The sequence below is a fragment of the Apteryx rowi genome, unplaced genomic scaffold (genome assembly GCF_003343035.1).
Source record: "Apteryx rowi isolate R43461 unplaced genomic scaffold, aptRow1 scaffold_730, whole genome shotgun sequence".
Lineage (NCBI taxonomy): Eukaryota > Metazoa > Chordata > Aves > Apterygiformes > Apterygidae > Apteryx > Apteryx rowi.
Window position 1 is genome coordinate 418 of NW_020451017.1, and position 22,454 is coordinate 22,871.

Here is a 22,454-nt window from a genome sequence, read left to right on the forward strand (position 1 = left end):
GTTTGCTCTGCCTCATGCAAACAAGACGGTGTCTCTTAGATGGTTGTGTACATTTGACATTAATATTAGTAGAAGTTTTATAAGTTCATTCAGAGAAAGTTCATCGAGACTCTGTGCAAGACAGGTAACTGAACTGAAGCTGTATCTCACCTTCTGAAAAGACCTGATGAAAGTCTTTCTTCTGCCCTGCAAAACTGTGATAGATATCCAGGATAATGTGGGTACCAAAAGGTGCAGTAGATAATGGTTCACAAAAGGTAATTTAGAGCAAACTTGGGTGCTGTCTAGGCATCAGTGACTGTGCAGCGTACACATGTCTCAAGAGATCAGCTTGCTTAGGTTTTCTCAGTATGGTTCATTGGAAGACATTAGGTTGCTTCTAATTTAGGGTATCTTTTTGAGCTACAGAGATTACAGCCTTATGTGGATAATCTATTGCTCCTTGCTGTGTTCTGTTTCTATTATCAATAGGATAACCAAGGAACAAAGCCGTATGCTATGGTATTCCCTGCAGAATCCTCTGATGTTTAATTAAGATGCCTGGTATTTGGGTAGAATCTGTTTTTAACCAAAAGATACTCTAACCCAAATAATCTAAAAGTTAAAGAGGGATTGGAATTACATGTTAGAACAGCAAAACTAATATACTACATGTTTCTGGTCAATAATAGGAGAGATTGGACATATTAGTCCATTTTAAACTGAACTGTCGGATTCCGAATGCAAAGTTCAGCTATATGCATAGTAGATAAATATCCTCCCTGTCCAGATGGCTTGCAGAGCTTTTTATTCAGTTTTATGTGGCCTGCAGAAGACCTGGGATAGAATGAGGCCTTAGATGATTAGCAGGTGCTAACATCTGTATAGGGGACTCTTTTTTTATTAAAAGTTTGCAGGTGAAACTGGCCTCTCTTAAGGCCAATGTTCATTCTAATCATATGCAAGCTTAATTCTGATCCCACTGAGGGATCACACTGGCCACCTTGTCCAGAACCAGGCAGACCTGCCTTCTATCTTCTGTCTCAGCCATGTGCTTTGCAGCATTGAAAAGATTCTGTGGTGGGCAAAATAATTCTGGTTACATTCGTTCAAGTTTATTGTGCTATTTGGGAATGTTATTTGGCCAAACCTGTCTACGTGTGTCTAAATCAGATGTCAGAGTAGAAGAATTTATGCTGAGGAAAAACAAAAGACATCATCTGGCAATAAAATATTTGGAAAATTCAGAAAATAACTAGATCTCTGATTTCTTTTCTTTTTTTCTTTTTTTCCCCCCAGAATATTGCAACACTTCCACACTACTGCTGAAGATTACACTATCATTTTCACTTCTGGATGCACAGCTGCACTTAAACTGGTAGCAGAAGCATTCCCTTGGATACCTGAAGGCACAAAGCAGCCCAGCAGTCGATTTTGTTACCTAACTGACAGCCACACRTCTGTTGTGGGTATGAGGGGGATAACTGCCTCAATGAATGTGTTATCTGTTCCAGTAAAACCAAAGGAAATGTTGTTATCAGAGAAAAACAGGTTACCACCTGAAGAACAAAACTGCACGACACCTCATCTTTTCTCTTATCCAGCTCAGAGCAATTTTTCTGGTATCAAATATCCCCTTTCATGGATACAGGACATAAAATCTGGAAAAGTCTGCCCCATCAAAATACCAGGGAAGTGGTTTGTTCTACTAGATGCAGCTTCTTATGTAAGCACTTCTCCGCTAGACTTAAGAGTTCACCAAGCTGACTTCATCCCCATCTCATTCTATAAAATCTTTGGATTCCCTACCGGTTTAGGAGCGTTACTGGTAAACAACCAGATTGCCCCCTTCTTGAAGAAAACCTATTTTGGAGGTGGAACTGCAGCTGCCTACCTTGCAGGAGAGGATTTTTACTTCCCACGAAAATCTATAGCAGAAAGGTAAGGCTTTGTTTAACCATACAGGTGGGTTTTTTGCTGATACTGTTTCCTTTAGACAAATGTCTTTGTGTTGGCGCATGCACTGGGCTGTGACATGTGCTTGTTTATGCAGTTGGAGAGGTATTTCACATCTAACTGTTTTCTTCATAATATTCTTTTTTCCTATCTAAAAAACATCTTCTGAAAGATCCTGCTTCCTTGCCTGATCTTGTTTGTCACAATTGATAAAAATATAAGGGTTCATCCAGTGACATGAAGATCAGTCCATTTGTTTTTATGTTTACATTTAAGGTACCTCACTGGAACCCTGATTTGTTTTTGAAACTCTGTACTTGGAGCAGCTAGGCCAGGGCTGATCACACACTGGGATGACCCTTAGTGAAATTGGAAAGAAAGGTCCATGTATTCCTCTGGAAAGGTGGCATGCTTTGCTCTCAAGAGAAGCTTTGTCAGAATAATACATACAGTAAGAGAAATTACATAGGACAAATATTGGTAGTGAAGCTCTCTAAAGGAAGATAGAGGGTACCTAAAAGAGGTCACACAGTACATAAGGAAATGCAGGGCCATGGATCGGTTTTCCTACTCCTTTAATACATTGAAATGCCACTCTTAGCAGTGCTTGGTCACTCTCTCTCCCTCATGCCAGCAACAGCTTATATAAAGGCACTAAAGGGACTTTCTTCCTATCTCACATCCAGCACATGTGCACAGGGGGAAAACTTAAGGTCAGCATTTAATATTAAACGATAGTCCTTGGGGGTGACTGGAGATGACAAGGGGAAATAATAAATAGAGTCAGTCATGCCTTGCATTTGTTTATGGATGTAACTAGCATAGTTGATGTATATTCAGCAGTGCAAAGGCCTGGGTCTCCTGTGATTTGAATGTCTGTCCTTTCACTGTATACTATGATACATAATGATGCTTCGTGTGTGTGTGCCTCTTGTATTTTATGTTCTTAGTGCTGCCGTGTGGTTTGAGTTCTGGACTGATAAATGCAGTGGAACCATAGCCTGGCTGTCTTGTAGTAGAAGGACATATATTACTGCTGAAACGGAAATCTGTTTGGGGAACATCCAGTTAATCTTTTAATTTAGAAATAAAACCAACATCAAAACATTCTTGTTCTGAGCTCTGTTTCTGGTTTTTCAAACCAACAAGGCTTTGAAGTGCACCAGAATTACTCACTGAAAGTAAGGATGAAAGGGCAAAGAAATGACAGGATTCTAGGGTGTCCTTCTACCACCTGCAAGCAAAGGAGAAAACTTGCTTTAATTTGTCCTCTTGGCTCTAACTTTTGAGGAGCTCTTGTAGAGGTAATTGACACATGACTCCTGAGGTTGCATAGCAGATGAAACCATCTGAAATGCATATTAGATCTCAATTCTCTTTTATACCTTCATTAATTAAGTGGGAAAAGGTATATGGGAAAATTGAGGAGAGCTCTATCTCTGGTATCTTTTTCAAGAGTTTTCAGAGGTTGACTAATTACAAGTCCRTCAGGCATTTGAGGCTTCCACTGCTTTCAAGGGCTTTGGTGTTCCTGGATCAGAAGAGGGGCCTGCTTTTGCTTAGTTCCACTACCCACTTATAAACAAGGGAATTTGACTGATTTGATTCCTCAGGCTAAATGCAGAACACCTAATCTCAGTATAAGGGAACAAATAGCCAAGTCTGACAGCTGGATGTGATACTGGCTCCTGTTACACACCAAAGTGTCACTCAGAGTTTGATTGTTGTACATGGATAAATATTTACATTTGTCTTCAAATCCTTTGTTGATTATTTGAAAAGCTAATATTAAAAAGTTCATCTTTAAAGCATTACTGGTGCTGTGTATAATCCCTAGTGAACTGTGGAGGCTTGAAGTCCTGCCTGGAAAGGCTTGAAATTTTCAAAGATAAGTCAGGAACAAGAATAATTAGTTTCTTCCTTCAGCTACTTGATCCAGATTTTTTTTTTCCTTTCAGAGGTTATGAGTTTTTGCTTTGTTTTAAGGTGTTCTCCTGGTCCTAAAATGTGCACAGATAAAGCAACTAGAAACATAACTAATATATGTCAAATGAAATACCAGGCCACCATTGCCAAAGTTAATATGATCACAATATTTCTGGGCCATGTTTCCATTTCTTTGCTAGTGACTAAAACAGCTTGGTTGCTAGTTCTCATGTAAGCAGTAGCTCTAGCCAGGTTTTATCCCTGCCAAATTGCAATATGGGGCCTCCATTCTTGGAGGTGTCCAAACCCAACAGGACAAGGTCCTGGGCCACCTGCTCCAACTTGGCCTGCTTTGGGCAGGAGGTTGGACTGGAGACCTCCAGGGGTCCCTTCCAACCTCTGTGCTTCTGTGGTTGATACTCCAGCTACCTTCTCCCGCTACGCATGTCTTTGTTATTTCAACAGGTTGGTTTCTTAAAAGTGTTTTAAAAAATTGTTTTTATGACTTTGGATTAACTTTGGGAGTGAATATAAAGAAAAGTGTTTTATTTTAAGTGATAATTCATGAGGAAACTTGAACTATAACAAATGCCATTGGAAAGCTGGATTAGAATATGTATATCTGAAAGCCATTAGCAGAAGCGTTCCCTGTCCATGCATAATCGGAGTGCAGCGTACTAAGGAAATGGCTTTTTCTAAGTCAAGGTGAAACTTGAGTGGAGATGTGTAATGAGGTTGTTTATTAATTTTTCCTTCCCAGGACTGTCAGAATTGTTACCTTTTGTCTTAATGGATGCAGCTTTTGCTGGTGTGACTTGTACTTTATTTTGTTGTTCTTGCTATATAAATTATGCTATCACAGACTCTTTTAGATTCCTTTAATATGCTTAAATCACTTCCAAGTTTTTCCATTTCATGGCTGTAGCCAGTCTTCCTATCTCTACTTTTAAAACCATGTTTATTATATTTTCATCCTTGTATCAAGCAGCTTGACAAATTATTGTTATCATTCACAAATCTAGCCTCATTTCCCATGTTTTTTTCTGCGCAGCATGAGATAATAAAATAATATGATTATGTATAGCAAGAATTCAGCAATAAAATATTCATCATCTGCCCTATTTTTCTTTTGTATCTGGGAGCGCTATTCAGAATCTGATCAGCCTGGAATTTATGACTAAGGGAAGAGAAGCTGTTATTTTTAAATTGGATATCTGCACCTTAGTCTATGAATCTGAAATATCCAGCGTGTTAGCTGTTTGTGTGTTTTTAATGTCCAAATGTATTTTCAAAGGCTTTGAAAATCTAGACAGCATGACTTTGTCCCTGCCCAGTTTTAGTGGTTCTTGTCTCTGCTGCTTGAACAATTTGACTGCCCCAAAGCAGTCTTTTGTACTTTACAGTGCAGGGTGTTTAACCAAAGCAGGAGCAAAGGTTTCTTTTTTTCTTGATGCTGCAACCTTTTACTTTTGACATGGTTCAGTGGCTATTATATTTGACCTGAAGATAAAAGGTTAGATTCCCCAAATTCTAGGGAAAATGTCATCATACTGGGCACACGCATGGACTGCAGTGGAGAACTATCTTAGAGATCACCAGGACAGCTCTGCACGTGCCTCTGCAGGTATGTGGTACAGTGACATGGTTTAAGTCCTCAGTTGCATGCTAGGTGCGTGTGTGCTGTTTGTGGTTGTGAGGTCAGTGGTGGCTCAGTGCCTGCTAGGCCAGTGCTAGGTGCGTGTGTGCTGTGGGGGACAAGGAAGGAAGGAGCAGGAAATGGAGGCAGAAAGCTATGGATGAGAACTATCACTAAGATCACAAGAAAAGCTGTCCCTTCTTGGAATTGGAGCAAAATCCTTAGGCTGGATAATGGATATGGAGCAGCTCCAGGATCCCCTGGCAAAAAAGCTAGTCTTTCTGGCTGAAGTTAAGTTTTCTCTTTAGCTTTATTGCATGCTTTCTGTCAGCACAAAAAGAAAGAATTAGAGGAGCCATGTAGTGACAGATGCTGGTTTATTCCACAGAAACACTTCATAGTGATGTTGAGAAATCACCTGAGGCCTGAACTGCATGCAGGAGCCCACTAGCTGTGCAGATGCTAGCCTTGGCATCTAGCATATGCCCACGGACCCCACCATTAAGGGCTCTGCATAGCTGTAGAGTGAAGGGCAATCTGTTCATGATTACTTTAATATGCTAAGTGGGGTTAAATGTCAGCTGTTGACTAATACTTTTTGTTCAAAGCATTTTGTTAATATGCCACTTCCACTGCTTTGTGATATTTGAAATGTAAAGATATCCAAACAGGACCCCTTATAGGGGCAATTTCCAAATCTACAAAATCCCTGAACAAACATCCTTTTAAGATGAAGTGATAAGTTTCAGATGATATACTTGGGAAGTGATAGGGGCCTTCATCTAATCTTTCAGGCATTTGCATTATGAGACTGCTTCTGTACCTGACAAACTTATTAGAGCCATTGACAGAGACTTCAAGCCTGAACAGGCAATGAGAGAATGAGCTCGTCTCTCCTCCCTCCCTCTTCTCCTCCATTCACTCTGTCCCACAGAGATGACAGGATTTGAGTATTTGAGTGGCATTTGAGTGGACTGTGTAGGAGCCACACACAGCTTCTGTCCCTGCTTGAAGGACAGATGAAGTACTCTAATTTCCAAGGCTATCATTCGATCAACTTGACAACTACCACATTCACTTTAAAACAAGAAGTGTGGAAAAATAAGAATGGAAAAGGGGATTTCTGTTTTCTGAGTAAATGTAACAAGGTTCAAGTGACCTATTACTCTTTTTTTTCTCCACACGAAGTGTAAATAGCTGCAGGAAGACTTTATACAGTCTGTCTTTTTATGTCTTAGAACATCCATGTYGGCAGTTGACTTCTTGTGTACTTTTCTACCAGATATCACTACAGCCAGCCAGCTTCTTGGGCATTTGATTCAAAGAAAAAATCAATTTTTTTTAAATCCCACTGTTGCTGTGGATGAGTTTTCATGTGTCAGCATGCATTGTAATACTCAAAGTTATTATCACTTTCAATAATGAAGTTGTTTTATTGCCTGAAAACTCAACATAGTCAGAATAAGCACCTACCCACTGAAAATATAGAACAATGAGATGAACTTAATCCTCTGGGGATTGCTTTTAGTCTTGATTCACCATGGGATTCATCCTAAATTGCTGAATCCGGGATAAACTGCAAGCAGTGCCTTATAAAAATGCTTGTAGAGTGCAAACAAACACTTAAAAACATGTTTATGAACCTGGATTTGTGGACAGTCTTCCCAAAGAGAAGCTGCAATGCAGGTAAGACTTTTGAGAGAGAATAAAATTGGCAATAATGGCTTCCTTTAGTTAGTCAGCCCTACGCATGCGTTTGTACAGTGCTTACATTTTGAATGTCCTTATTTATATTTTCCACCTCTTGCCTTGAAAACCTCTACCAGTTTTGAAGACAGGTTATTATTATTATTTTTAAAGCGTTTGGCTGAGCAGCTAGTGAATTATTTCTTTTTAACTACGCAGCTGGAGAAACTTGGTGGTTAGGCTCTTCCAGGTTATACAAGACCTCAGGTGAATTCCTCACTGCTTCCCAAGGAGGGTCAGACAGACACCTCCCAGAGTACAAAGCGGGGCTGTAACTACAGGGCTCTTCCAGCAGAGATTTTGGAAAAAATGAATCACCCTCCGCTCTGCTTCTGAAGTGCACACTCCCATGTTGTATGGAGTCCCAAACCACAGAAGAAGGCAGCTCCCCAGAGTAAGCTCTCGTCTGTTCCAGAGAGGAATCACATTTGAGTTGTGGTTTTGTCTCCAGTGTTTCCTGTGGTGCAATTGGGAAATCTGATCCCAAAGTGAATAGTTTGTAGGGCTCAGAGCTGTAGATTTGAGGAAGAAGCAGAAAAGGTAGGCATCACACAGGTTCATGTCTAAAGATTTGGGTCTATTGCAGCCTGTGGTTACAGTCTACAGATGCCCAAGCTGCTTTTAATGAAATCAGTCCTGAATACAGCGCAGCCCCAGGAGCACAGAGGTCCATGCCAGGCAAATTACACTGCCTTGCAGGAACATACTACATTCAGCCACACTTCAGCATCTCTGTGCGAGGTGGCAGTCTGAAGTAGGGAAATGCATACAGGACTGTATGGGGAGGGAGGGGGCAGAGAGAGATTGTTTGCTTGTTTTTTTGGTGGGCCTTGTAAGCTTTTTAGCAATGTTCAGCAAAATGAAATTAATAAAAGCCATAAATCCAAAGAACATTTACATTTTAAAGTGTACAGTGGATTCTCTTACTTGGAAATAAGTTGAACTAAGCTAAGTACATTTTTTCTTTAGGTGCCAAAGTCTCACTGAAAGCCAGCCAGTGGCAGTCATGTGCCTAACATACTGTTTCTGTAAAGTGCATCAAGCATCAATCTGTATCATTAAATATCTCCATTCCAGTATAAGACAGGCACCAAATTAATGAGCTATAAAATAAACCTTATAAATTGCTAGGGAGCTGCAACAGATTTATTTTTAAATAGAAGAAATAAATCTAGATCTCATTATCAAATAGATTGTGCTTCAAATAGCAAATGTTTTGAGATGATAGCAAGAAAGAAAGGAATCTTGTTACATGCCAAAACTTGATTTTTCCCTTTGATCAAATACAGCAAAAGTTTTGCCTCAGCTGGGATGTGTCTTTGCAGCCACAGTGGCTAGTGAGTTGTTGTGATACAGCTTCACTCAAATTTGGAATCAGGCCTTTGCCCTAAGTCTTTAAGAAGCTTTCTAAATTTTTCTCATCAAGGGTTGGGATGTTATGGCTTTTGTTTTCTAGTGATAAATTTATTGTACAGTATTTTTAATGTGCTTTGTAGATATTACATTTGTGATTGATTAAACTGTTTGATATATGAGGAAAAGTAACAGTAAGTTTTTCAGCATAGGAATCACTTTTTTTCCCCCGACTTTGCTATTTGTACTATATACTTAGAATATCTTGATATTAGCATGTAAAAGGGTGAGACTAGCTTTTTGACCCAAACAATATTTACAACACCCGAGTCCTGTTCAGATAATATTAAGGGATTGATTTACTTCAAAGCACAGGAATTAAAGCTTCTTTCTCTTGTCTTTTTACCTCAGGCAGTTCTCAGGAGCAGGAATTTTTGTAAATACTCCATGGTATAGTATATAATTAGTATAATGCTCTTTGTTTGACTCCTGAAGCTTTAGAGACAAAAGCATGAGTTTAGAAAGACATCCTGAAGAGCTGTAACTAGTATCAGGGGGTCAATTTAGATATTGAACATTATTTTAACATAGTTTTTATGTGCTCTGAATCCTTTGGGGTGTGTGTGTGTGTGTTAAATATTTTGACAGCGATGCTGAAACCATGCCGGGTTGGCTGCTGAAATTGTGGCAGTTCCTTTGGAATGGCTTTAATGGCAGTGCACAGAGCACAGCCTGGGGCGTAGGAAAGGCATTGACCATGAGCAGCAGCAGGTGACAGCTGTGGGCACGGCCCTGTGCAGAGCACTTAGCTGTGCCATGCCAGAGTCACACCAGCAGGGTGGCAGCGAGCCAGCAGGAGTTGGGGTTGCTGCAGCTTCGCTCCGGGCAGAGGGTACCAGCCCGTTTGCACCCGTGACTTTATAAGCCCAACTCCATGTGAGGCCACCTGTGCCTCTCCAGAGATACAGGCGCTCGCAGCACAGGTTTTCTGGCTGCACGCCAGGCAGGCTGCGCCAGGAGGAGCCAGGCAGGGTTGGAGGCTGATTTTTCTTCAGAAATTTGCACAAGCTCCTGCTTTTTGAAAAGTCTCCATTTCAAAAGTTTGTCATTTTCCCCTTAGAGCCTGTTTCATCATAAAATCTCGTCCAGCTCTGCTGTGCTACCTCTTACTGGCTCCCCTGCTCGGGGCTGAATTTTACATGGAACCTACATATTTGTGCCGGATGAATCAAAGAGAAATCAGAGAATATGCAGAGAGACACAGGAGCAGAGAGGAGGAGTATAGGGATCACTCATAAAGGCCCCTCTGCAGGAGAGGTGACAGGCAACAACTTTTAGAGTTATAAAAGAGTATTGATTTGGAGGGAAAGTCTTTTAAAACTGAGCAATGCAGAGCAATGAAAGTGGCTGGGATGGAATATTGATTAATATTATCCAATTCAGAAAAGCACTGTGTTTAAGTCCCTATCTAGTCCAGAAACCTTTCTGAACATTAAAGGGGGACCTCAGCTTGTACTTTAGGTAGAGTAAGTTTATACTAGTTGCAATGCTGTATTTCTGTGTGGCTTCTTTTGGAAACAAGATTTTCAGGAATATTTATTTTCTTGCTTCATAACTGTGCCTCTATTATACGTGTGGGTTTGAGTTTGGGTTTTTGTTATTTGGGGGGGGGGGGAGGTAGGGTGGAGTGCCTGGTAGTTAAAACTGTTGACTGAATGCAACCAAATTTAGTCCAAATTGGGATGGGGACAAGGTTGCTTTCTTTAAGTTTTTTTCCTTTAAAATGCAGATAATCATGATAAAATGAAGAAGTATCCCCCTCTAATAGAGAAACTGATACTAAGATTGAATCAGGAAATGCCTGATCAAAGATGAGGAAGCATCTCTTCTACCATGACCTACTAATGCACTACAGTGCCGTGAGCTGATGTTAACCCTTCTTGGTCAATTTTATTTGCCTTTTTGGGGCTAATGGTGCTAAAAATCACTGGTTTCAGCCAGTTGTGCACAGACCTCGGGAGATCAATGAGCAAATCATAAAGGCTCCACAAAAGGAGACTGAGACGTGCTCATACATCCATGTGGCAACCATAACGCATTTCCAAGGAGATTCTTTACCTTCACTGGAAATTTTTAGAGTTCAGTGACTTCTTTCCGCTCTGAATCATGCTTCTAACACCTTTTGTGAAAGGTGTTTTTGGAGATCAGATTTATTCTCGTCAGTAGCTTCAGAGACAAGTCTCATCATTTAAGAGGATATATTTTTGCAGCCTAAATAAAGTCAGAATAAATGCTTAGGTGATACCCTTTAGGAGAGTATTTGAAGATTACAAGTATAGGCACGGGTTTTGTTTTTTTCTATCTCCTTACTAACCAAATGTATGCAAGAGTGCATCTGGCAGCTGTGCTCTTGGGAACCCATGAAAGAAACATCTACAGGCTTCTCAAATAGATTTAATTCAGAAGAAAAAGGAAAATATTGATGCTCTTGAGAAAAAAAGCTTTAGAATCTTCCATGACTTTTGCATTTTAACAACATTTACTGAAACAGGAAATACTCAAATCTGATTAAACACTTGGCTGTCACATTTCAGCCTGTTCGTGTTCAATTAAAAAATGCAGAGGGATTCTCTAGCATTATTATAATCTACTTTTTTCACATCTAGGCATTTATATTATCAAATAACATCTGCTATGGCTTAATAACTGTGTCAAATGATTGTAATAGCTTTATTTTGAGTGAATTTTATGATAAAAAGTTTTAGAGTTACAGCAGGGAAGCTACTTAGCTTAAAGGATTGCATCTCCTATTTCATACTTTATGGCAGGCATTTTGCAGTTATGTTTTCAGGTAGCAATTCTTAAGTGACTTTTTATTTGGATTGCTGCTGATGCAAAGAAGCCTGTAACAGATTATAAATTCAGCTATATAAATTGCATGGGTTTTCTTCATAATGTCTGTTGTTAAGAAGTGGTTAATATGAATCTAACTGTCCTTATCACTCACTGGCCTAAATTAGCAGCCTCTTGACTGGTCTTCTGTTAGCTACATTAATATATGATCAGTTTAAGTGAGAAAAACGACACTTTCAGCAGCAGGTTTAGGCTGGTCTGTCTTCTTGGCAAAACAAACAATTAATGCTAAGTAGCAGTAGCCCCTTCTTATAGAAGCAAATGTTTTTGTTAAGTTTTCCTGCTGTCTGTGTACAAATGAATGCAGCTCTTTTGAAGTCCTCATCAGTATTAAACACGGTTATTGTTCATGTCAGATTACGTTTATGTAGTTTGTTGTACATCTATGTTTTCTTGTATGTTGTCTTGATATGTTAGTCTAGAAAGGATGCATCAAAAAAAAAAAGAGCCAGAATCACTGATAACATTAGATTTTTCTGTTTAAGAAACAGAAGTTAAAAGATTAAATAAACTTTAAATGAGCTTTTCTCAAATTAAACAAAGTGTATACATGCAAATAAAAAATAAAATTCTTCACTGTGGAATACTGATACATGAACACCAAGTTATCTCTAATCATTTTTTAGTGATAATGATTTTGTAACCTTTTTTTAGTGTTGTCTTGACTACTCTATTTCACTTATAGTTTAAATCATCTCAGTGTGACAGAAATCCTTCAAAATAAGGTTTTAAACATCAGCAGAGACTGTTCTTTCCCCCAAAGAAATAGGTATCATGTTGATTTGACTGCCAACATGATTTGGAAAGCACCAGTAATGCAATGAGACATTAGCATTTGGGGTCCAGTGGTCTGTATATTACAGCTTGGTCTGTATAAGGACCAAATAAGGATGCTACCTATTGTTTTGCCAAATATCAGCAAAAAAGTGTGAACTTAGTTATATGGTTCTCTCTCTTTTGGACACTGCACCTCTGAATGTGAAATAGTCTCTTCATATTTAGCCATTCCACCAATATTTCTGGGTTTGCATTACTATAGCTGGATCAGACGGGCACCCTAAAAATCACCCTGCTTGCCATTAGGTATTAATGTGCCTCTGAATTACCTGGATGTTCCTGGGAGTTTGTAGATGCCCCGTATAAAATCTCTTTTGGAAATTTGCTTTATGATCTGAGATCAGATATTATCTCACAGTTACTTTTATACATATTCATCTTAAACAGTGTTTCCTGTAATGGAAAATCTTATTCTGCAGAGCCATATTGAATATTATTGTAGAAATTTTGCTTGACTGAGCCAGAGATTCCTCTCCTTAATCTCATTATTTAAACATTAGATTTTTTTGAATGCATTTTTAAGTTCCTGCATTAAAACAGAAAACACGTGGCCATCTTTCTGAAGGTATTAAATATTTCACAAATAGTGGCATATTTCACTTCCTTTTTAAAAAGTATTTTCCAAAGGTGCCAGAACCTTTGTTAAGTTTGAAATCTTGCTCTTTCAGAAAAGTGTTATTAAAGTCCTTTGTGGAAATTTTGACTTCTATTTCACCGAAATGCAAATATTTCATGAGAAAGCATCACTTTTGATGACTTCTCAATGTAAAAATCCTGGACATGTAATCAAAATGGAATATTTGGTTGAAACTTCACTGATTACCTTTAATTTACATGCAGCTTGTATTTTATGCAAGTTTTAATATTTAGTCATGTTTTTATGGTTAAGATCAAAATGTTCCATATTTACTGATAAATCCCTACCAAGGCTGCTGTGGTGTTTGCAAGTCAAAGTATCCTTTCATTTTCGTGTCACCGTAACTTTGAAGATTTCAACTTTTTGAGTACCTGCTTTATTTATGACCCTTTGCTAGCACAACACATTTGGGCCAGGACAGGTTAGGGCTGCCTTGTACTCTCTGCTGTGCCCAAAGCATAGGAGGAGCATTCACAGGCCTTCAGAAATGTGATGCAATAGATGAGAATAACATAAACTCATTGGTTTGAGAGTGGCAGAAGTGCTGTGTAAAGGGCTTCTGCCCCCATTCAGCTCCTGTTGGAATCAACAGGAGACCTTTGATTACATTCTATATGCCAAATTTAATCCCTTTTAATCGTTTAAAGGGATTTAAAAATGCATGAATTCCCATTGATTCCCTATCTAGACATTTTTAGTTGGTTTTCCTAGACAGATTGCTACAGAGTTTGGGATGAGCAGGAAAAGAATGCCTCTCTAGTTGTTCGTAAGAATGACACTCATGGCATTCAACAGATATGATGATTAAATTAGATCAACAAAAGTAAGCAGAAATATGACATTTTATAAAGATTTATATATATATATTTTTATATATATATATATATTTTTTTGAATGTATATAAGGACTATATACATAAGCCAAGGAGTCATATTTGATTTACCAATAGACAGGTAACTAAGGAAAAATTCATCACTGCAAGCATTGACTGCACAGAGGTATAAATTCCAGTTGTATCAACTTATTGCAGCTGTCACTCTTCTGTTTTCTACTGAGTGGTGGGTATATAGTAAGTTTTAGGCACAGAGGTGCAAGATGCAATTTTAAATTTAATGGTGCTGTGGTCTGGCTGACTTTTAACTAGACCTTGATAAAGGATTTGGCCTGTAAAATGCTTGAAATAATAGGACATAATGAAGCCAGTTTTATCTTAGTAACATCATTGTATTTTCAAGAAGGCTTAGCACCTTCATAATTTTTTTGCTTGTATTCTTTCAACTGTGTTGTTTATGTAAGTTCACAGAAGAGCATAGATATAGGATGTGTAAATTTTGGGTTCTCCAAGAATTGCACTAACACCTGCAAGCTATTAGCATTGTTACCAAATCCTAAGTCCAATAGTACACATAACTTAGTGGATATGCTACCTTTAAGATTAACTATATAAAATTTTCAGGAATTTAGTTTATTTGACAAATCAACCCTACAGTATAACTATGTTTCAAGTATGGCAAATATGAGTTTCACTTCAGTTCTCCATGCACAAGAACATTTAAATTAATACATACTTTCCTCATGCAGGGAGTACTGAATTRGTTCTCATTTAATATTATCTCCCTTTCTGTCTGATGAACACAAATGCTTAGCAATCAGAACTGTGAATTCTGGAAGAAAGGAAGATTTCTCATCCTAGCCTAGTTTATTTAAATCTTGAGCTAAAGGGGGGAATGTAAATCTTGAAGAGAGAATTTTGTACTTAATGAAGCAGTTTTAACAGCCAGTGGGATCTACCTTTAGCTATTTAAATGGCTGTAGGATTGTTAAAAATTAATGTGATCATAAGAATTCTCAGCAGGACATCTTTTTTAAGTAAACTTTTCTCATCTCTGCTGCTTTCCCAAGTTAAGGATTAATAATCCATTAATTTAAGATTTCTGAAACTTTGTTTTCTCAGGTATGCAAAGAATTTGACAAGGAAGGTCCAACTGTAGTTAAATCCTGTGTGTGGTTCCTTCAGATACTTCTTAATCCATGGTGGCAGATTGAAAAGGTGTGAAAATACTTGGCGAGTCTGTTGAATTTGCTCTTGTGTGGGTGTACTGGAGGGTGGAGGAGGAGTAGTATTCTCTCACTAAATTTCTGTGCATGAGTTATATTGTCAACACATTTTCAAGGTGCAAATGACACCTGCAAAGGGGGAAGAGATGTACGCAAAAGGGAATGTGAGTACGCTGTTAGTGAGTTGTTTTCATGGAGTGATTGACCAAGCAATATCTGCTTCCCAGGGATGGGTATGACATTCTGCGTGATGAATATTTTTTTCTCTAGCATGCAACACTTAATTTAAGAGCTCATTAATCCTCAGAACCTTTTGAAAGTCCGTAGCTAATAGCCAACATGATAGAGGCTTGGGGCCCCATGTCTTGTTTCATTAATTTTCTGATTCTGCCTGAACAAGCCACCAAGACCGCAGTGTGGTCCTGTGTTTGTACGCCCTATATTACACCCTCTGCCTTTGAGTTGTGACTGGCTGAAGTCTCAGGAAAAGACCTGGCAAGTGTCTTGCTCCCTGCATACCTTTGGAGGGTAAATGATAACTGCTGTACTCTATTCCTGACTATTTCTAATTTTGCTGGCTGATTTGCCCTGCTTTGCTGTCACCATGTCTATAGACTGAACTGTACAGAAAATAAAAATAGGAATTGTATCTCCACTTCACCTTTTCTCTGTGCTGTGCTGTGGTGCGTATTGATTACAGTTAAAAATTTAAGTTTAGAAAGCCCTGGAAGAACTAGACGATACACAGAACATCAGCATCTCAGCTTAGTAAACTTGTAATTGCCCGACTGTTTCAGGGAGCCTTGTGATTCAAAAAATCTTTGAGTGACACTGCCCACAGAATAAATAATGTGAATGTTAACTCTTTTTTTATAATAGTAGCTGTCTGATGGCTGATTGACCTTCCCTCTTCCTTTTTTGGAGCACACCCTGCTTTTGCAGTGAGTTAATTGGAGACTATTATTTCCTGCTATTCTTGCGCCTGCTCAGTTTCCACTGAAAACCTGGACACGTGACATGATGTCCAGTTCCAAGCTTTCATACACGGAAGAGGTCAGAGCCCAGCCAGCCACTGAACCCAGCTACCTTCATTTTATAAGCCGAGGACTGGCAGGTTTTAAGCCTGGTCCTGTAGCCACAAGTGCTCTGGCCTGATTCTTCCCCTGGGACTCAGAAGACGTGGGAGTTGTTGTAGCCACCATAGTCTAAAAATATAGCTGAGGCAAGGTTCGTGAGTTGAAGCAACCTTATTTATTGACCAACTGCTACAGCTGGGAAATCTATTTACCTCTCTTTATGAAACTTGCCTCACAAGGTTTAGACACCATTAAATCAGGCAGCTCTTGCTGGTTCTCCACTGAAAATAAATACCCTGACACTGCCTTCTGCTTCTTGTCCATTGCTCCTTAAGCTGAAAACAGAATTCAGAAAACAGAAAACCAAGTCCCTGTATAATAGCTAGGGAATAGTGTTATTGCCAGGGATGAATTCAATTCTTAAATTTAAAACAAAGCACAGTGTAATTTCATTTGTACTGGAACATATACTTATCAATTACAACAGAGACTTTGTGGCTTCATATACCAAAGTGATTTGACATCTCATGGTGATATAATTACTATATGCATTACAAATCTGCAGGAAAAAAAAGAAGGCAATGACAATACCATTTGTCTGATTTCCATAGGGGAAAATATCTGTAGCATCTGTTTCAGTTTGCAGGGGGGAAAAAAAAATCTGACTTTTGTGACAGTCATTGCATAACATTAGGCTAAACTGCACAGGAAAGTAAGATAATCTCCTTCATAATGTACCTTTGAATAAACCCTAATCCTAAAAGGAAGGAGGGGAGAGGGGAAAAAAACGGTTAGCATTATCCTTTTAGAACTACTTTTTAAAATTCAAAATACCTAGCGTAAGCAAATAGTGTCTAGGTTAGTGATTGATTTTTAGACAGCATCTTACTCTCTAAGATGAACTTGATTCTGCAACCTCAGGCCATTAAAATTTGGTGAGGCATGATGTCAATTGTGTTTTCTCTATTTGTTTAATAATGTACATATCTAGACAGACACAATTAGGTTTGGAAGTTCGGATCCCTGTTGGATCTTCTTTCAGTGTCTGGGCAGATTCAAAAAGACACCAGTACCTTGTACTCTTCCCAACATTCTATCTTATTATTTTTATTTCATTTACTGCCCTGATTGTACAGAAAATATAGTCAGTAAAGTGATAAAACCTTGAATTTTTTTCAGCCTGGCAATTTGATTACCATTTAAAATGAGAATTTCTTTATGACCAAAAAGTTGAAAGTTTGTCTTTTCCCTTTTAGCATTGCCTCATGACAACATCCTAAGAGAATAAGACTTTGTTGGTGTATATGAGAGATGTGTCGATAATAATCCTATTTGCAGAAAGCCTACTTTGGTAGAAAATGTTGACATCCAGACTGAATAGTAGTGATAGTTTTGTGGGTTTTTGGGTTTTTTTTTGTAGATTACAGTTTTATGATCTTTCTTTTAAGTTTATCCCAATGAAATGTGGACTCATTATTCTGTTTTCTTTCCATTGTTTTTTTGGTTTTGTTTTACAATCCTCTGATTATACTTGACTCTTAAGAAAAGCTTTAGAGAATGCCCTGTATTTGCAGTGTGAATTATGATTGTGCCAGTGTGTATAACAATTACATTACAAATACTTCCTCAGCCATTTGATAAAGACTCAAATTAAAAAAAAAATACCAGTACAATTACAATTATATATAATTATGCTATATTCAATTTAGTTTATCGCTAAACTCCTCCTGCTACAATGTGCTCTTTGTTGAAGAATGAAATTTTAGCTGACTGTTGGAAGTAAACATGGATTTTTCTGTCCTTCACCACGTATTTTGCTTAAATGAAGCAGGTTCATCAGCATGTTTTCTCACCAGAAAATAACACAGTTTAGCTGGTTCACCTTCAAAACCAGCCTTCCAGATGAAGGCTTTCATTTTTCTGATGTGGAGTTTCCATGTTCTGTTAGACTTAGAGAGACTGCTCCTAACCATGCTACTGCCTTCAGTGTAGATTATTTATACCTAGGCAAGCACAGTTAACCTGTATTAATGTAGTAAGAGAAATGTATGGCTGCTGGATTTTTTTTTTCTAACCAAGAAATTGGTTGAAGACARCAGTTATATTTTCAGATATGCATGAAGTCTTCTAGAATGTTGACTCAGGACCCTGTTTCTCCAAGGAGGATCAGTGCGAAGCCTTGGCCCTCATTTAGCAAAGGCATTAGCTGTGAGCTAATCAGTATGTATCAAAACACCTGAGGAGGTAGTCACAGGTAAAATATGCTGGCTTGCGTTCTTTGTCTAGAGCAGGTGTGTACAGATCTTGTGTTCTCAAGAATTGTGACTTCACTGTCTTGTTTTGGAAGGTTTTATCACTCCTGTAGAAGAGGAGAAGAAGAGCAAGCTGTGTTGAAAAGAAAGGGCTGCCTATTTGGACTCTTAGAAATGAAGAAATGCTCTGTGGTGTTGCCTTCCTTGTCCTTGACCTGAAAATATTCCTCTGATACTAACAAGAACCTTGTTATCTGGTCACATGCTGCTCACATGTTACACAGTTTTGCTGACCCTGCAGAGGCTAGGTACAGTATAGTCTGTATGGAAGTATTGCCGTTTATAACAAATTTTGCTTTATTTTTCCTTACGTTGCCTTCCAATAGTCCCTTGCTATTTTAAAGGAATCCTCACGTGTTAAAAAGAGTCTTGTTAATTGTGCTCTGTGGAGACCCTCAGTTTTCTTTCTTTCTCTATTTGCTTTAGGGAATTCTTGTCATATTCCAGTTACAATCCTGTTTTTAGACAATCCTTCTTTGCAGTTTTGTGTCTTATATATATCTAACATTGATTATTTGCAGTTCTTTCTTTATTATGTAGTCTGCTAGTGTATTCTCCACCCCACAGAGGAGTAATAACCTTTGATTAGAGGAAACGCCTAGGATTCAAGAAATCTGAATCACCTTTCTTTTTGAAGTTCCATAAACTTTTTAATTGATAAGCCTTTGGGATAAGTATCTTTGCTGTTTAAAAAACAGAAGTTTTTGAAACTGATTTTATTTGCCGCTGCCTGATGCTAAACTCTGAAGCCCAGCATTGACACTAGGTGGGGAACAGTAGCTATTCCCAGCATCTGAAAACAGAGCCCATAATATCTCAGATTGGGAGCCCCAGCTCATTTCCTTTTAAGCTCTAGCTCACCTTCATAAAACAGAACAGTAATTATCTGCCGTATGTGGGCATTGCAAGAAGATTAGTAAGAGCTGCGCTACTTATTTTTAATAGTGATTTAAGAAAACATGCAAACAAAGATAATGAATGTATAGTTGTATTTAGGTTAACATATACTGCTTGTATTTGATTATCACCTCTTTATGGGAATGCCTGCGTTAGGATAAAAGGTGTTATTTTAGAACCTTTTAGCCAGAGTTAGCAGCACTACCTGACTGACTGGGCGTAGTAGCACATAATAGCTGGTTGAGATGAATTGTTTGGCTCCCTTGATTTCGAATGTGTTCCTGAGCAGGTGCTTGTGAACATTTCTTTGGAAAATGTCTAATTTAATCTAATCAGGATAAACACTGAGCGTGTACACCTCACAGGTGTGTCGGAAAGAAATTTGAAATTACTTTGGTGATGCTTCTCCACATCAGCAGACAGTATGTGGGGATTTAGCTTGTTTATAAACTAAGCCGAGTGTCATGCATTTGCCCTTAAACAAGGAAGGAAGTCAAGATGACTCCTTTAATATTAATCAAAGCCTTGCTTTATGATTTTTTAAAAATTAGAAATAGTAGCTTCAATCTTTTTGGGGAAGAACTGCAAGCAAAGGCAGCATAGCCAACACGGCAGCTGTTGAGACCAAAAGAAGGTGTCAGATCTAAAGGACAGAGAATTGGCATGGAGGCGCCGATACTCCCTAGGGACTTCCCACAGTGGGAGTTCTTCTATGGTAGTTTATTTTGTAGTATGTATACCTGCCAATCTCCCTAGGTAGAAAATCCCTTAAGAACTTCCCCTCTGTGCTGACGTTGTTGCGACAGACAGAAGGAAAAGAGCATTGCGCTCTTGCTCAGCCTGCCTGCACAAACACATTCTGTGGTTAAAACTACCTGCTAGCATAGGGAGACAGAGGAAGAAACAGTTTCAAATTCTGATTACAGTCCTTGATAAATTTGCCTATAGAGCTATAGAGCTAGGCACTGCTAGCAGATGTGTCATTAGAACAATTCCAAAGCCCTACGGGTCACCTTAAATTAGTATCAAAGCTCTGCAGGCCTGGGACCCAGTTGCTTCTTGAGAGTCAATCTTTGCCAGCATCTATGTGCATCAATATTATCTTCAGCCCATTCAACCACTTGTATTTGTTATAATGTGTTGGTGATGGAAGATATTTAAAAAATTCTAGTTCTTTTCGCATAGCTTAAAATTTTCCAAGCTTTTTGTGGTGATGGATGTGCCAATATTGGATGTTGTACCTCTTGAAAATCTTCCACTTCCCTCACTAATGTATTCTGTTTTCCTCAAAGGAGCCTTTGAAATGGCCCCAATGAGTCTGAACATCAGAATTTTGATAGATGATATGATAGCTAATTGAACAAAACCGTTAGTCAAGTTCTGTGAAATGTGTTATCTACAGAACTGAAATCCAATAACAAATGTAGCTTTTAAAAACTTTAGTAAATGCAAAACTGCATTATGTAAAATATTCTTGACAGCGTATTATCAGTTATATTCTTTCCCCAGGAAAATAAACAATATTGAACACAAAATACCTTAAAAAGAGCTAGTTTGCTAGGCTAAAATAGTACCCTGCAATCTAGAAAATGTGCTTGTTATGAAAACTCAAACTACCAGTTATTTTAATAGGTCATGACTGAAAGGAGAGCACATATCTTTTTTTTTACATATCAGGCATAGCGGCTAGATGTTAATAAGATTTATTTACAGGTTTATACTAAAGTACTGGTGTCTAAGAATTGTTTCTGTAAGAACAGCAGAACTCAGTGAAAGATTGTGTATTTCATGTCTCAGTTGCGCTCTAAGTTGTGTTAGTATTTGGTTTGTTTTCAGAAGAACTGTGGAGAGCTGTGCTTTTTAATCAGAAGATAAAATTGAGTCCCAAAAGTACATTTGAGTTTAGGAGGATGGAATTACAATGCATTAATAAACCATAATTGCCATATCATGTGTGCACAGAATGCTATTGCATAATAAAATCATAAAGCAAAATTAACTAATTTCATTGTATAATTTTAGCTTTAAATAGAAACTTTAAGCATGTCATAACTTGAAAACAACAGCCCAAAATGAAATTATTTTTATATATGGCTGTACAATTTCACTTGGACTAGACCATGCTTGCATCTTGATTAGACTAGCCTTTGCATTAAAACTTATTAATTTTAACCATTCTAACTACAAAAATAATGAACGTATTCATTGTTGTTTTCCTCCATGCCTCATATTTTCATGGTAAAGACTTGCGGCAGTCAGTTATCTGTGTTTAGTTGTCATGGGCAACACATGTAAAACTCTCCCTTCCCATTCAAATCTGTGCGGTTGCTGGCGGAAGCTCTGGGCTCTGGTGAAACAGAGCTCTTCAGGGCAGGCCTGCATGTTCATCACAGAAGAAAGCCGAAGGCCTGCAGCTGGAATCACAGGCATACAAATGAAGACTCGAGAGCAAGAAATTCTTAAGAACTATGTCTGAGGTGAAAAGAAAATGGATTTAGTGGCTACAAAAAGAAAAAAGCCAAGCCTGGACAGCTAGGGCTTATCTCAAAATACCTGGGGTTTTCTGTAGCCCCCTCCCAAAGTTACTCCATTTTTGTTTTGTCAAGATCTTAGGCTTCAACATTTTGTGTGCATGTATGTACAAATTGAAAAGGAAGATATCTCTTTAGGATTTATATCAGAAAGAACAAAGGCTGTTTTTTTTCTTATATGGTTAAGCTGTCCTATTAATGTCAGTTTTTAATTTTATCCTTTGGATTTCTCATTAGCTTTACCACACGTCTAGATTATTTAATTATTATATTTCAGCTCCTAGATGACATACGATTTAAGAGTTTTTGCTGGGTTCTAGCAACTTGTCACTACATTTTGCCTGAAGCTACTTTTGTATAAAATAATCTTCCCATAGTTAACATTCAGGATATTCTGCAGAGCATCTTAAGAAGACTTAAATGCTAAATAACTGTCACGTAGCAAGTCTTAGTATTATTGCACTCAATTACGTTGCAAGCAGTACGATAAACAACATCATAATACTTTGAGATATTCATCATTAATTATAACTGAAATCTAATCTCAACTGGATTTTTTTCAGTAATTGTAGCCAGTAAGGCAAACATTTACATAT

General features: G+C 38.2%; 1 protein-coding gene across 1 annotated transcript in view; it reads left to right on the forward strand.

Moving 5' to 3' along the window:
• The first annotated feature begins 243 nt into the window (after positions 1-243).
• MOCOS (molybdenum cofactor sulfurase) overlaps positions 244-22,454 on the forward strand; it is a 140,772-nt gene continuing 118,561 nt past the window's right edge. The window contains exons 1-2 of the mRNA XM_026087774.1: positions 244-257; positions 1,279-1,920. Of these exons, the coding sequence (XP_025943559.1) occupies positions 244-257; positions 1,279-1,920 (656 nt within the window). The remainder of the gene's footprint in view (positions 258-1,278; positions 1,921-22,454) is intronic.